Below are 17,419 nucleotides of genomic sequence, written 5' to 3' on the forward strand. Positions count from 1 at the left end.
GAGTGAATAATCACTGTTTCTCCCTGTAGCAAGATGAAAATGCTGTGGTTATGTAACACAGCAGAAACGTGGAAATCTTTCTTTACATTATCATCATCTTCATTATAAGACTGGTTTCCCTGTGTTGAACAGAGAGCTGGGAAATGAACCTTGGTGGAGAAATGGATAGAAAAAGAGAAATTAAATGAGGAGATGAGAAATCAGGGTGTGAGTGTAGGAGGCAGCTTTCATGCTGTTGTTTCACACTTTGACTACATCAACAGACTGGTGCAGCACAACACATAACCAGAAACCAGTGATAGAATGAAGGAAAGCTGAGAAGATGGAGTATCAGGTACAGAGAAATCCAGTGAAAAGACAGAACAGAGAGAATGTGAGTGACAGATATGACATGGAGAGAGAGAAGTGTGCAGTGTTTCAACCCACACACACACCGGAATTCAGTCCAGCCTCTGATTATACTCACTCTCACTTCGGAAGGAATATTCTGGGTTATTTTAAATTTAACATCTATGTACAGCATCTTTGACATGCTGTCACAGAAGGTGACAGTATGGAGAAGGTTTTCCGTTAGCATTCATATCTATTTAAATGGAAGCTGCCATCTTTGCGCATGGGAACTTGGTTCCGGTATCGATTGTCATGTGAACAATCATCCGTCAATGGACACAGATAATAAAAAATATAACACTATTTCATGCTTTTAAGAGCCCTTCAAAAACATTCTGTCACTGGACAAAGATGTACTATACTGAAATAATTGCAATTTAAATGTTTCTTGGGGTCTAGGCGCAAGTGGGTTTGGCGAAATCACGCACGCAACACGCAAAAAGGCTGGACCAAGTGCAATTTAATTCTGAGGTTCTTCTCTAGTTATTACTGCATCTGCGTCCTATTATATAGTCCATTCCCTCAAGCACCAATGATTTAAACAAAGACAGCACATTCATAAGAAGTCGTTAGTGTAAATGGACTGTATGCAATAAATTAAAAGAACAGAAATATGGACTTACGTTCTTTTTTGCATTAACTGTGTCCTTGATGAATGGCAGGCATATTTCTGTGACAGTGACACGCTTCTTTAAAACGCATAGAAAATTTGATTCTCATCACAATTTGGATGTATTCTCCTTTAAATTATAGAGAATGTAAGTATGAATCATTTTCATCTACTGACATACAAATCATGGCTAGTATTAACAGTGATTGTATCGGCACGCGCTTCACTTCTACTGGTCGATTTTGATAAAATATATGCATGAAAAAATTAAACCAAATATATTTCTAAATTAAAAATACACTCCATACGAAGTGCAGTTTAGTGCAGCCTCAACGTGGGTGGGATTATAGGCTGATCGTCATAGTTGCATCGCCCCATCCAGCTCTCATTGGATCCTCTCCTCGGCTACTAATGAGAGGAACGTCTGCACCTCGTTTATTGACCACGGCGTGGTTTTGCGCACAGCCATTTCTTTTTACAATTCAAAAGTCGGGTGAACAAGTGATACTGCTGTCGCTGTTGCTAACTTTAAAACTAACGGGTTGATGTCCTGTGTCGCAAATCCAGTGACGCTGGTAGTACTTAACATCATACAAAGTCCAGTAAACATAAAAAAAGCTAAACCAATATTCCATGTGACCACCTCTGCCTTTAAAACAGCACCAATTCTCCTAGGTACACCTGGACACAGTTTTTCTTGGTTGTTGGCAGATAGGATGTTCCAAGCTTCTTGGAGAATTCACCACAGTTCTTCTTTCTATTTTGGCTGTCTCAATTGCTTCTGTCTCTTTATGTAATCTCAGACTGACTCGATGTTCAGTGGGGGAATTTGTGGGGGCCATGACATCTGTTGCAAGGCTCCCTGTTCTTCTATTCTAATCTTTTCTATTTGCAAAAGTAATGTTTGGGAATCTAACATTTATATTTCCTATTGACACACTAAAGCTGAAGATATAAATAACCATCTTAAGACAAATGTTTATGTGAAACAACTTATGTGTAAGAATTTTGCACAGTACTGTGTATATATATATATATATATAAAGATAACTATGTATAATTAATTCATCATTATATATTGAATTAATGTTATTTGAGGGACTTTCTCAGCAAATATTTGTATATGCGTTTAATTGCGATTAATTAATTGGGACACCATGTAATTAATTCGATTACAAATTTTAATCAATTGACAGCCCTAATATATATATATATATATATATATATATATATATATATATATATATATATATATATATATATATACACACACACACACTATTAACACACTGTCTTTTGAAGTAGCCAGCTATATGAGTGATATATATGTGTATTGGATTGGACAACCATAAAAATGGTTCCTCGGTGTGTATGTATATTGTAGAGGGTCAAAGCGTGCTCGCCCACAGCACGCAGACACACGTTCCTCCCTGTGGCTGCAGAGAAATGTTCAGCTCGCTAAGATGTGTCTTACTTTCTCTCCGGTGGCGATGTAACCCACGGGGCAGTGAGCACTTGAATGAGTTTCTGACGGCATGTGTACTTGAGTGTGCCCTAATGTAATGATGTGGGTGGCTGCAGTGCGTGTAATAAAAGGCAGTAGTTTGGAACAGAGCTCGAAGGAATAACTGCTTGTGTATGTGTGTCCCTAATCGCATTTATTGCAAAGCAATAGAGGCGCTGGCAGATGTTGTCGCTGTAAACTGTTTATAGTGTGCTTGTGATTTGTACTAATAGAGGGTATTGCACTTTGAAGAACAGCTCATCAGTTGATGTACTATATGTGCTGTTTGCTGGTATGAGTGGCTTGATTTCGATGGGATGTAGCTGTAAACTGTGTTCAGGCTATTAAAGACCTTGGCAAGCACACTGCTTACTGCATACTGTGCAGTAAATACTGTATACTGCCCATTTTTTTATAAATAGCATGTGAAACAGAATGCAGTATGCAATGTGCAAAAGTCATGGTTCAAATAATTTTCAGTTAATTTGTCACACTGTCAATGAAAGGTCAAGTCAAAAGTATGCTGTGTCTGGAAAATGTGCATATTGTGCACTGTATACATGCTGCATATTGCAGAAACAGTGTGGTTAGTAAAGTAGTATGGTATTTCCAAAGTAGCCCTTCTCTCTGCTCCCTAATAAGCACTGTTTTAAAAATGTTCTCTTTCTTTCTCTTTTAGGCGAACTCTCCACCTGTAGTGGTAAATACAGATACATTGGATGGCTCACCTTATGTAAGTATTAGAACCAGAATGCAGATATTTAGTCTCTATTGTATCTTGTTCAGGCAAGTAGCACTATTGTTGCTCATAGGATTTGAACAAACCCAACCCTAAGTATTACAATTTGGCACGTTGCTCATTCTGCACATTTGCGCTATGGACATGAAATATAGCTCAAATTGTGTGGCTTGTTGAAGAAAGCTGTAATATATTACTTTTCTAAGAGATCTGAATTGACGATTTCTACCTGGCAGACAATAAAATGAGGAAAAAATCCCATAGAATTATACTGAAGGAGGGATCAAAGCCATATCTAGGTAACAGAATATCATGGAGCCCTAGCTATCACCCAAAAGCATGCTAACAACCACTCAGAAGACCATAGCAACTACATAACAATGCCCTGGCAAACATCTATCAATGCCCTAGCCACTACCCAGAACAGCCTAGCAGTGCACTAAGAACCACTTAGAAGACCATAGCAACCTCATAGCAACATCCGAGCAACCTCATAGCAATGCCCTGGCAACCATCCAGAACACCCTAGCAGTGTGGCAGTGACATGGTCTAGCACCACTCACATTTTCTTTAGAAAAGTTAGTGCGACAACTGGTAGGAATGCCTACTAGAGTCTAAGGGCATTTTTCCAAATTTCCAATTTATGCGCCCTTAAAGGGCATTGCGGGAAGGGGACACCACTCGAAGGGTCATTCCAAACGTAGGTAAGAAAGTTCTTTTTTTCACTAAGGGCCCTTCCACAAGACTGTTAGCTAAGGGTACATTCATACAGTACTGCCATGCTCCCTTCAGAGTGCCCACATCAAGAGCTCTGTCCTCTGAAGGAAGTAGGGCATAGGGATGAACACTATTGATTGGAATTTGCCCTAACATTCACCTCCAGTGCTAAAATCAGTCAGTGTGAACACAGCATTTTCAATACAGAATTAATAGCTGTAGGACAGTTTGTGTTTCGATTGTACTGTATGTTGAGTGTGTGTGTGTGTGTGTGTGTGTGTGTGTGTGTGTGTGTGTGTGTGTGTGTGTGTGTGTGTTTGTCTTATAGGTGAATGGAGCAGAAGGAGAGATTGAATATGAAGAGATTACTTTGGAAAGGGTAAGATCATGCTTATGTAGTCTTATAGATGAATTGTATATGCCAGTTTTGGTAACATTAACAAGTTAATGTGTGTTTGTGTGTAGGGTAACTCTGGTCTGGGCTTCAGTATTGCTGGAGGTACTGATAATCCACATGTAGGAGATGATCCCAGCATATTCATAACCAAGATCATTCCAGGAGGAGCTGCAGCACAGGACGGGAGACTCAGGTAATGCACAACACACATTGGCTGTGTCTCATTTGGAAGGTTGCATGCTAGGTAGGACGCATCCTTTGAAGGCTGCGGTATACCGAGCGTCCTCCTTTAAACAAGTCTCATTTAAACAAGACGGCCTTCGTAGGACAAACGGAAACTAAAGGTAACATGGTTTATATGACAGCACACCACTCTTTAACAAGCGTGAGCGCTTTGAGTGAGAAAGGAACAAAGTCTCTTTGGAAGGGAATGTATGAGGTAAAATTTAGGAGAGTTAAATGATGTAAAGAGAAAAGAAAATAGATTTTACAGGTGTACTTTTAGTCTAATACTTTATTTTAATTATATATTAATATAATTATACATATTATATCCTCTGCACCCATCTACTGTGGTACTTCAACTTCAACATTACTTGCGTTTGAACATCATATTTATGGGCAAATTGGCGTCATTTTTTTTAGACATTTCCTTTGAAGCAAAGAATTGTGGGTTGTGAGTGTCCACGAAGGATACACCTCATGCATCCTCCTAATTCCCATGAAAGAAGGCCACATTCGAAGGCTACATTTGAAGTGTCCTACACGCTTTTATGAAACGAGACAGCCTCCATGACATATGCGCCGACAAATGTGATCTCCGGAGGACGCAGCCTTCCAAACGAGACACAGCCATACACTCAATGAGAACTTTATTAGGAACACCTGTATACCTACATATTCATGCGATTATCTAATCAACCAATCGTGTGGCAGCAGTGCAATGCATAAAATCATGCAGATATGGGTCAGGAGCTTCGGTTAATCTTCACATCATCAGAATGGGGAAAACATTTTATCTCAGTGATTTCACCCGTGGCATGATTGTTTGTGCCAGATGGGCTGGTTTGAGTATTTTTGTAACTGCTGATCTCCTGGGATTTTCATGCACAACAGTCTCTAGAGCAGGGATCGGCAACCTTTTTGACATGGAGTGCCATTTTTTATTTTCCTAGTCAATGGCTTTGAGTCAAAGTTTGAGTCAATTTTTCTGATTTTAATAATTTATTTTTCATTACAAATTATGTTATCAGCATAAAAGTTTTAGGGAAAAATGTGTGCAAAACCCGATGATTATGATATAATCATGATCCTGCATGTGAATTTTCACAAAGCATCTTTTGGAAGTGCTTTAATGAAAGAAAACCTGTCCTTTTGTACAAAATGAGTTACAGTTAATGTCACAAATTTGCTTATTTGATTACTGATCATAAAAAGTGGAATCTTAAATATTTCTTATATTATGTCATACATATTTCAAAATCACGCAGAGCTCGGTAATGGAAATCTGAAGGATTAATAGTGGTGTTTTCCTTATTACATTATGTGTTGTTCTGAAAGCAAAAAGAAATAAATGGACTGTAGGCTGTCATCTGCGCAGCCTGTCCAAAGCAAAGCGGGCGTGTTTACTCGCGCGATTAACCAAAAGAGAAGCACTGCCAGCTCATGATGTGTGAATGGCTTGCACGCGCAGTGCGAGTCTCATTACATTTTAATAGTGTTTAGCTTCCCATTCAGCTGATGAAAACACGCTGCGTAAACATGAGGAAGGATTACATCAAGATGTAGATTGGAATGCAGGTGCGGAATTTATATAAATAAAATAGTCGACTCCTCTCTCGCCGTTGCTGGCAGGTCAGTGATTACCCCTCCATGTGCCAATGTTGGCACGTGTGCCATAGGTTGCTGACCCCTGCTCTAGACTTTACTCAGAATGGTGCCAAAAACATCCAGTGAGCGGCAGTTCTGCGGACGGAAATGCCTTGTTGATAAGAGAGGTCAACAGAGAATGGCCACACTGGTTCCAGCTGACATAAAGGCAACGGTAACAATTGCAGTGAGCAGAATAGCATCTCAGAATGCACAATACATCGAACCTTGAGGTGGATAGGCTACGACAGTAGAAGACCACTTCAGGTTCCACTTCTGTCAGCCTAGAACAGAAAGCTGAGGCTGCAGTGGGCACTGGCTCACCAAAACTGGACAGTTGAAGACCGGAAAAACACAGCCTATTTGAGTATTGTTGCTGACAATGTGTATCCCTTCATGGTCTCAATTTACCCATCTTCTAATGGCTACTTCTAGTATGATCATGCATCATGTCACAAAGCAAAAGTCCATCCACCTATCTTTCCATAATCCATCCACCTATCGATCATCCATCCATTCATCTATCTATCCATTCATTGATCCATCCATCCATCATCCATCCATCTATATATCATCCATCCATCCATCCATCAATCATGCATTCATCCATCCATCATCCACCTATCCATCCATCCACATATCCGTCCATCCATTAACCTACCTATCCGTCCATTCATCAATCCATCCATCCATCCATCAATCATCCATCCATCATCTATCCACCTATCCATCCACCATCCATCCACCCACATATCCATTCATCCATCCATTCGTCATCCATCCATCCATCCGTCATCCATCCACCCATCCATCCATCCATCATCCATACACCTATCCATCCATTCATCATCCACCTATTCATCATCCATCCACCTATCCATCATCCATCTGCCTATACATCCATCCTTCTTCCATCCATCCATCTATCATCCATACATCCATTCATTCATCCATCCATCCATCTATCCATACACCTATCCATCCATCATCCATCCACCTATCCATTCATTCATCCATCCATCCATCACCTATTCACCTATCCATCCATCATCCATCCACGTATCCATTTATCCATCATCCATCCACCTATCCATCCATCCATCCTCTATATTATATATGTCCATCCTTCTTCCATCCATCCATCTATCATCCATACATCCATTCATTCATCCATCCATCCATCTATCCATACACCTATCCATCCATCATCCATCCACCTATCCATTTATCCATCATCATCCACCTATCCATTCATCCATCCATCCATCCTCTATATTCTGTCCACCCATCCATCCATCAGAATCAGAATGAACTTTATTGCTAAGTATGCTTAGACACTCAAGGAATTTGTCATGGTGAAAGAAGCTTCCAGTGCAAAGAGAATACAAAAAATATACATATACAGTACTGTGCAAAAGGCTTAGGCACATAAGATTTGTCTTAAGATGGTTATTTATATCTGCTACGTAGTGTGTCAATAGGAAATATAAATTTTATACTCCCAAAAATTCCTTTTGCAAATAGAATAGAATAGAAGAACAGGGAGCCATGCAATAGATGGCATGGCCCTCACAGTGCCCCCCACTGAACATCGGGTCAGTCTGGGATTACACGAAGAGACAGAAGTAATTGAGACAGCCTAAATAAATAAAAGAACTGTGGTGAACTCTCCAAGAAGCTTGGAACATCCTATCTGCCAACAACCAAGAAAAACTGTGTCCAGGTGTAAGTAGGAGAATTGGTGCTGTTTTGAAGGCAAAAGTGTTCACACCAAATATTGATTTAGCTCTTTTTCTGTTTACTGGACTTTGTATGACATTAATTGATTAATGAAAACTATTTATGTCATTATTTTGTTAAGAAATCCTCACAGAAAAGCGCACGGCCAGGAATAAAACAGGGACTGCACGCTCACACAAAGACGCCCTGTCTCTCTGTCATTCTGGGTTTTGGTCTGATAGGGCGTGATAGTACCCCCTGTCATTCTTAAATGGGAACATCAAACAAAACACCAAAAGCACGGATATCATAACAGAGAGGGAGGGAAGGAAGGGAAACCAGGAGGGAAACTTAAAGAAAGGGCTGGTATCCGGTGGACTGGGGGAATGCCTCAGGACGGAGGCGAGGTCTGGAGGCCTGGGAGGCGGCCACAGGGCAGAGACAGGGTCAGGAGGCCTGGGAGGTGGCCACAGGGCAGGGGCAGGGTCAGTAGGCCTGGGAGGCGGCCATAGTGCAGAGACAGGGTCTGGAGGCCTGGGAGGGAGCCCCAGGACAGAGACAAGGTCTGGAAGTCTGGGCTGTGGCCGCTGGACAGGGCTCAGGAGGGGGCAGCTCAGAGGGTGGAGCTGTGGAAGTCTCAGGGGACGAAGCCATGGAAGGCTCAGGTAGAAAAGCCGTGGAAGGCTCAGGCACTGGCCACAACAGGGGAACAGTCTCTTTGGTCATGAGCACTGGCAGTGACAGAGGAGCAGTCTCAGTAGCCATGAGCTCAGACAGTGATGTGGGAATGACGTCCGTGGTCATGGGCACTGGCATAGATGGGATAACAGCCTTTGTGGCTGTGAGCTCAGGCAGTGACTGTGGAGCAGCTTTTGTGGCTGTGAGTACAAGAAGGGATAGCAGAACGACCTCCGTGGTCGTGGACACTGGCATTGATGGGGGAACCACTTTCAGTACACACGAGGAGACTAAAATAGGGAGAGAAATCAAGAGTGTTAATCCAGGGCAGGTGTAAACAATGAAAACATTGAGCAACCAAGGAGATGGGGTGTGACGTCAGACCGAGAAGCACGCGGTGCTCTAGAAACAATAACAAAGCCGCGTGCTCTCACAAGCATGCAAAACATTCGATTGGCATGAGCGCACATCACCCAGACAATAAGGCGATATACACTCATGCCAATCGACAAACAAGAAGACAGCTCACGACCCGGGCGCACGGCGCAAAGCAAGCACAACGCGTGTCTGCGGATGCGAGAGATAGAGACAGATTATTGACGTGAGTGCATGCAGCCAAGATGACACAAGCGCGATGCACCCGTGTCAATAACAGACAGACAAGGAGTATGCATGCCTGGGTCCCGACACAGACTGGAACTGAACTAGACAGGAAGTCAGGACCCAGTCACCATACTCCAGACATAAAACACAACAGACAGAAGAGTGCACGGCCGGGAATAAAGCAGGGACAGCATGCTCACACAACGACAGACATGGGCAGATAATGCCACGGCCCTGTCTCCCTGTCAGTCTGGGTTTTGGTCTGACAGGTCATGAAAGTTATGTGCAAGGTGATTTAATATATTGTGCAGAAGAGTTAGTATATATCAAATAAATATAAATGGAATATAAATATGAATGAATAATTGAATATGCACATGACTGTGTTGCCACAATGGAGAGTATTAGGGGCAGTTTTAACTGTTTATAAGGTGAATGGCCTGAGGGAAGAAGCTGTTCTTGTGCCTGACTGCTCTGGTGCTCAGTGCTCTGTAGCACCGGCCAGAGGGCAACAGTTCAAAAAGGTAGTGTGCTGGGTGAATGGGATCCAAAGCGATTTTTACAGCCGTTTTCCTCACTCTGGAGGTGTACAGTTCTTGGAGGGTGGGAAGGTGAGAACCAATAATCTGTTCAGTTGTCCGGACTATGCTTTGAAGTCTTCTGATGTCTGACTTGGTAGCTGAACCAAACCAGACAGTTATAGAAGTGCAGAGGACAGACTCAATGACTGCTGAGTAGAACTGGATCAGCAGCACCTGTGGCAAGTTGAACTTCTTCAGCTGGCGAAGGAAGTACAACCTCTGCTGGGCCTTTTTCACAATGGAGTTAATGTGGGTCTCCCACTTCAGGTCCTGTGAGATGGTAGAGCCCAGGAACCTGAATGGCTCCACTGCTGCCACAGTGCTGTTTAGAATGGTGAGCAGACACTTCACAGACCTTAAGTGCAGGTTGAGTAGCAGGAGGGGGAAGGAGGGGGGTTGCAGTAGGTGTTGGTGTTTGTGTGAAGGGAAGGTCAGAGCGGGTGTGGGGTGTGAGACTGGGCTTTTCAAATCTACAGTAAAACATTCAGGTCCTCAGCCAGTTGTTGATTCCCTAAAGTGTCTTTTAGTTGCTCTAATCTCCTTTGTCAGTGTGTTTTTGGCCTGATTATACAAGATTTTATCCACACTTCTGTAAGCATCCTCTTTGACCATCCATCCATTCATTCATCAACCACATTCCATCATACACCCATCCATCCATTAGCCCCTAAAAGTATTTGGACACCTCCAGTTTTAGTGCTGTTTTTTATAGTGCGACCAGCTGGAGTTCCTGCTAACAAATGCAGTTTTACCCCAGAGCATGCCAGCGAAACTCGCAAACTCACAACATAGGATAAATTTAGCAGACAGAAATAGCAAGGAAGAAAGAAAAAGAGGGGAGAGAGACATACATGAATGGCAGCTTGAGTGCAGTAACTGTAGATATAACACACCTCACGTCTCTGGACTTTCAGAACCACAAAGCCTGAGGCAAACACACACAAACACACACAATCAAAGCTGTTCTACAGTTAGCTATCATAGGCTGTCCTCTCTTCCCCTCTGCAGACCGATGGAGTTTATTTTATTACTTATGAAAAATGAAGTTTTTAATCAAGGTTGTAGTGCTGGAGCCAACTGGACCCTGGTTTTAAGGCTGTTTTAACACTTTGATTTGTTTAATTGCTTTATCTGAAAACAACTTTGATTCAACTACCTCCCACTGCTGGTCTCTTTTCATACTGTATTATTTGGGTCCAAATCGTTGCATATGTGTGTCACTGCTATAAAGTGGTTTGTTCTGATCAGCAGTCAGTGGTTTAAGACTTCTTGCCAATCACCTGAGGTGTGCTCCCTCCAAAATATTTGGGGTTTTCATGTAGGAGAGATAGGAGAATGAGACACTGATATTTTTGTGATATTTAAAGAATTTATTTTTTTTAATTCTGTCATTATTTACACACCCTCATGTCATCGTGTAACTTTCTTCTGGGAAATAAAAAAAGGAGACATTTTGAAGAATGTACTAGCTGTTTTTTCCATGCTGTTGCAATGAATAGGGACTGCAGCTTTCAAAATTCTAAAAGGATACAAACACATCATAAAAGTATTATAAAAGTAGTCCATATGACTCATGTTTTGTATAAATAAGTCTGCTGAAGTCATATGATAACTTTGTGTGAGGAAGTATTTGGGTTATTATCAAAACATGGTGACAAAAGTGTCCCTTGATTTTTCAGTCATGAAAAAGATTTCAGATAGTCAAGAAACCCCATTTTAAATGTATCTTTCTATAACCTAACCTTTTAATATGAAATGGTTTGACTCTGCAGTGTTTTACACATGTTTTAGAAAATGGATTTGAATTTGTCAATTGCCTGAAAAAAAAAATTGTCCCCTTCATCTGATACACCATTTGTTTGACATGTACTGTGATTTATGTTTAATTTTTACTCATTTATTTTCTCAGGTCAAGCATTAGTGCAAGGCCTAACAAGTGTGGAAAAAAAGCAAAATAATAATAATAATAGTTTAAAATTTTTAGAAAGAATGTTGTATTTTGAAAATACTAAAAGTTGTGAAAATTAACTTCAAAGGAAGAAGAGGCTGCACAAATGTGTGCATAGTAATTTTCCTACCATGTTGAAAAAGTTATTAATTTACATTTTAACAGTTTTTCACATGGTTCATCTACAGTAAATATGTCATTGGTGTTACATTGTTTAATGTTCGTGTGAAAATAAAAATGATAAAAAAAATATTTTATGAATCAGAATCAGAATCAGCTTTATTGCCAAGTATGCTTACACATACAAGGAATTTGTCTTGGTGACAGGAGCTTCCAGTGTACAACAATACAAAAACAGCAGCAAGACATAGATAATAATACAAAATAAAAAATAACAAATAATTATACACATACGTACAGACACACACATACATACATACACACATACATACACACAAACACATGGTATGATTTATTGATTTTAGTCTGATCAGTGGTGAATGTTTTGTAAAGCTAATAAAACCATCTACGAAAATTCATCTTTTAAGAGAATTTCTCACTGGTATTACAACCCTCGCTTCATTTATAAACCAAAATTAAAAATTAAAATATAACATCAGTCAAGTTGTTCTTTAAGAATGAATATAATGTCAAGATGATAAAAAATGTTTACCCTCAGCGTATATGGGCGAAACTGAACTGAACTGAAAATTTCAATATTTTGTAAGTCAAAAAGTTTAAATTTTTTTTTTAGAATGACCTGTTCTGAAAATTAAGTTCTGATAACACCCAATGAGCTGTGAACTTGAGAACCGCTGCGACCGGATTATTGAGTCGGTGAGTTGAACTTGACAACTAGATCAGCCTGATTCATTTGTTTCAGTTAGAGAAATAAGAGAAAACTGTGTAGTTTTTAGGCCTTTGGATCACATTCATTTTTATTACTGTCTCACCATTATCACAACACTTGTGTTACTATGGTTTTGACATTGCCATGATTGCTATGATCAGCTGCACGCAAAACACAGCGCAAGCTATGATGTCCGATTCACGATCAAATGACTCTTTTGAACCTGGTCTTTTTAATGAATCATCCAAAAAGATTCACAAAACGGGTTTAAACTCAGGAGCTCAGGTTAACAGTTTGAATCAGAACATGTGTCCCAAGCTCCACACATCTGCACCAGGGTTTCCATTAGCTGGTAAATACCGTTTTTTGACTGTTAAAATGTCCTAATGTCTGACAAATTCAAACATGGTCAGACACAATGTCCGGCAAAAATATTAACATGAAGCGTCAGCTACTTCTTTAGTTGATGCCACAAATGCACAGCGTGACACCATCCAGTGATTATAGCGCTTCGCTGCCACAGAGGTTTAAACTTTCCCGAAGCTTGCGGAGTTCAAATCCACGACTACAGCGGGTTTTATACCACACACTGGCAAAAGCAGCCTGTGTTATTCCCGTCTCACATGCCCGCAATGAGAAGCTTCTCATTTCAGAAAAATGATATGACATAACTAGGGGTGGTCGATATGACCAAAATCTTACATCACGATATGAGTAATTTTAATCACGATAACAATATATATCACAGAGTATAGTCATTTGTTTTAACTAATTAAAATTGGTTTATATTTAAATAACCATATTATAATGCCTATTTCTTGGATAATCCAGTCAGAAAATTAAATACTTCCTCTTATATAATTTTCTCTTAATTTGGAACTTGACAATAATCAAAGTAAAAAAAAGAATTTTTTTTTTTTTTTAAATCATTACCATAATGCTAAATTTCACAATATGCCACATTTCAGTATGATATGTTGTTGACCATATTATTATTATTATTATACATTTTCCTCAAGAAACTCAAAATCTTCCCAAAGCAATGGAACAAAGAAAATAATAGGCTACAAGCGTATATATAGGCCTATAAAAAAACGAAAATAAACACTTCTTGCAGAAAATAACCAAAATCATGTAAACACTTTTTTTAGAAAATAAATATCAAATAATTATAAACTCTTCTTGCAAAAACATAAATGACAGATGGAACCCACGCCAGATGTCGCACCTGTTTTAATAGCAAGCTCCTCTTCATTTTCTTGACTTGTTTGGATGTTGTCTCTTGCTGTGGAGATGTTTTTTTCTCTTCAGAGTTTTCCCTGGGTCAAAAGTGATTAAGTAGCGTGAGTGATCCTGCTCTGGCTTTCCTTTAAATTTCGGGAAGCCTGCTGGACTCGCCCGCACTTGTGTGCTCCAGAGAAAGTGCACATGACACTCACATGAAACACAGATGCGTGTGTCAGATAGAAGCATATTATTCATATCGCACAGCCCTACAAAACGATTTTTGTTATTTTCATATTTCTTTGTAAACGAAAGGACATGAGGCAAATTTAGTTTAGTTTTTTGCTTTGCCCAGTTTTGTTCCCTGTTGAATGTTTTTTTTTTTAATTAGATGCTAATTCCATGACAGCCTTTTATATATATATATATATATATATATATATATAAAAGCAGCTATATAGAACAAATATAGAATAATAACATTTGTGTCATTATTATATCACATTATTATGCAAAGTCCATCGCGTTACAGCACAAAATAAACACAGAAATGAAATGACCAGATTTTTTCCAATTTGTCCAGCAAACGTTATCATTCCCGGACACGTTGGCCCGCTCCAAAATGTCTAATTGGAAACTCTGATCTGCACTATTCTACCTCATTTTGTAGTGTTAGTAGTGCGAGTATTATGTTAACACTGAAAATGCAACAAAATGTACCATGAGTACCCAGAATGATGCACTTCTTCAGCTTTCAAAACGGAGTGGGGAATGTTGGACACTTCATGCACTCAGCATTCGCGTCTTGCTGTACGTAGCAAAAGGGGCGGAGTTACCTGGCTGCAATGCTGGTCTAACAAAACAGTTGTAAATAATGGCGAATTTAGCAACTAGTGCAACTTCAGTGAAGACAACACCCTACAAATGTAAGTTAAACGCTTAACCATCACCCCACGCTGTGTGAATATGCATGTTGTTTTAGATATAAGTGTTGAACTAAGGTTGGCTAACGCGATAAAGCTAGCGGCAACACATCGCATGCGTGTACTTGCATTATAAGGACCTGACAGAGCTCTATCTTCTAAAAATCTTCATTTGTGTTCTGCTGAAGAAAGACAGTCATACACATCAGGGATGGCATTAGGGTAAGTGAATAATGAGAGAATTATCATTTTTGCGTGAACTATTCCTTTAAGTGTTCCATTTGGGCTCATACTATACTTTAAACATTCATACACTACATGGCTGAGCTCATAGTGTAGACTGCGTCATTTAGGACACAGCTCCAGTCACTTTCTCAGTGAATCACACAGTGAATCAGCTGTCAGTAAGTTCACAACTGGGTTCACCTGGGAGCACAGACATTTCAAAATAAGAGTCCCGGGTGTATTTTGTTCTTGTTTCTAATTAGTCACACGTTAAATGCCAAATGTTTGTTTTTTTGTTTGTTTTTTTTAGCTGATTTTGGTAGCACAATAAACTGCGTCTAGGATTTCATTCAATTTGGACTCTTGTAGCCTCTGTGTCTGGGCCGCACCATCACAGTAAGGAAAGACTAAGAACATTTTTAACACATTTTATATAATAATAATAATACCACTTAAAATAACAATAATAATTATACATCGATTTTTGAAACTTTCTATCGACTTTCTTCGACTTTCTGTCTTGCTTCTGACCAACCATCTAAATCAAGCAGTTCAGGCATTTTTGTTAGTGGATTCCAGCTGAATATCTTACATTTACATTTATTCATTTGGCAGACGCTTTTATCCAAAGCGACTTACAAAAGAGGAACACATAAGCGAATCATCTTAGGGAGACAGTGGTACAAAAAGTGCCATATTACAAAGTTTCACTAGCATCAGAATAGTAGCATTCAAAACAGATTAAAGTGCAACAAGAATATATATATATATATATATATTTAGTGACTGGTTAAGTGCTCATGGAAAAGATGTGTTTTTAGCCATTTTTTTGAAGACAGAAAGTGAGTCAGCTTCATGGATGGAGTTGGGAAGGTCATTCCACCAACGTGGAAAGTGTTTTGGTGCCTCTTTGTGTTGGTACAACAAGGCGATGTTCCTTAGCCGACCGCAGACTTCTAGTGAGCGCGTAGCTCTGCAGAAATGATTTTAGGTATGCTGGAGCAGACCCAGTGACTGTTCTGTATGCCAGCATCAGAGCCTTGAATTTGATACGTGCATCAACCGTCAGCCAGTGAAGAGAGACAAGGAGTGGTGTAACATGCGCTTTCATTGGTTCATTAAAGACCAGACGTGCTGCTGCATTCTGGATCATTTTCAGGGGTCTAATTGCACATGCAGGGAGGCCTGCAATGAGAGCGTTACAGTAGTCCAGTCTAGTTATGACAAGTGACTGGACAAGCAGTTGTGTGGCATGTTCAGAGAGGAAGGGTCTTATCTTCCTGTATTGTAAAGTGTAAATCTACATGATCTTGCTGTCTTTGAGATGTGGTCTGTGAAATTTAGTTTGTTATCGATGGTTACCCCTATGCTTATTGCATAAGCATAAGCCAAATCGTTTGATACTAATCTGATATTGAAAATTTTCTAGTTGAAGTTTTAAACATTTGCTGTGTGCTTTTTAGGGTATACATAGCTGTACATACCAAGTTAAATCAGGTAATATGTTTGTAGCATAATTCATATTTTTTAGACCACATTTTCAATGTTATTAATATGACAGGTCGACGACAATACTGCTAATGGTCTTGTTATATTGACAAGCTGCAAAACACTGCAAAAAATATATTTTTCTTACAGTAATCCGAATTTTAGTTTTGTTTTACAGTAAAAATATGTAAACATCCTTAAAATAAAATGTATTTACCTGAAAAGTGAAATTATGTAACATAATAAGTCTTGTTTTAAGCATCAATCGAACCAAATTTAATAAGGTTTATGCTTAAAACAAGAACAAAAAAATGGCACGTTTGGGGTAAAAAATTTGATTCAAGATACATTTTCTGATTTATCAGCATTTTGCGTTTCAAGTAAACGTATCTTGTTTTAAGGATTTTTTCTTCTGGTAAACAAGAAAAAACTAAATATGCTTAAAAATATAGATTCTTTTATAATCAGTGGCTCCCTAAAAACACTCAAAGAAGATCGTCAGTATCAACGTTCAAGTATATGAAGGTTAAAAAGTCACATAACCTACAATCAAAAACTGTGATTTGTAATTGTAATTGTGAATGACAACTATCAGTTCAGGGGTACATCTAAGGCAAATTTTCCCAGATTCTGACAGGTGTCAATCCTCAATACTGAAGCCAAAACTGCCGTAGTAACTGCTTGCTTATTTCTTTCCCCTACCTTTCTCTCTCTCTCTCACTTTCTCTCTCAGAGTAAATGATAGTATTCTGTTTGTGAATGACGTTGATGTTCGGGAAGTGACCCACAGTCAGGCGGTGGAGGCCCTTAAAGAGGCGGGCGCAATCGTCAGACTTTATGTATTACGCAGAAAACCTATCGCTGAGAAAGTCACTGAAATGAAGCTCATCAAAGGGCCAAAAGGTGTGAATTTGTGTTTGTATAGTTTTTATTTATAGTTTTTAGTTTGTTACG

The 17,419-nt window shown here is 39.5% G+C and overlaps 1 protein-coding gene across 6 annotated transcripts in view; it reads left to right on the forward strand.

The window, feature by feature from the left end:
* LOC127426041 (disks large homolog 4-like) overlaps window positions 1–17,419 on the forward strand; it is a 201,325-nt gene that overhangs the window by 154,591 nt on the left and 29,315 nt on the right. For all 6 annotated transcript variants that reach the window (XM_051672537.1, XM_051672528.1, XM_051672513.1 and 3 more), the window contains 4 exons: window positions 3,184–3,237; window positions 4,289–4,339; window positions 4,426–4,550; window positions 17,199–17,368. In XM_051672537.1, the coding sequence (XP_051528497.1) occupies window positions 3,184–3,237; window positions 4,289–4,339; window positions 4,426–4,550; window positions 17,199–17,368 (400 nt within the window). The remainder of the gene's footprint in view (window positions 1–3,183; window positions 3,238–4,288; window positions 4,340–4,425; window positions 4,551–17,198; window positions 17,369–17,419) is intronic.

The sequence above is a fragment of the Myxocyprinus asiaticus genome, chromosome 3 (assembly GCF_019703515.2).
Source record: "Myxocyprinus asiaticus isolate MX2 ecotype Aquarium Trade chromosome 3, UBuf_Myxa_2, whole genome shotgun sequence".
In the NCBI taxonomy this organism is placed as follows: domain Eukaryota; kingdom Metazoa; phylum Chordata; class Actinopteri; order Cypriniformes; family Catostomidae; genus Myxocyprinus; species Myxocyprinus asiaticus.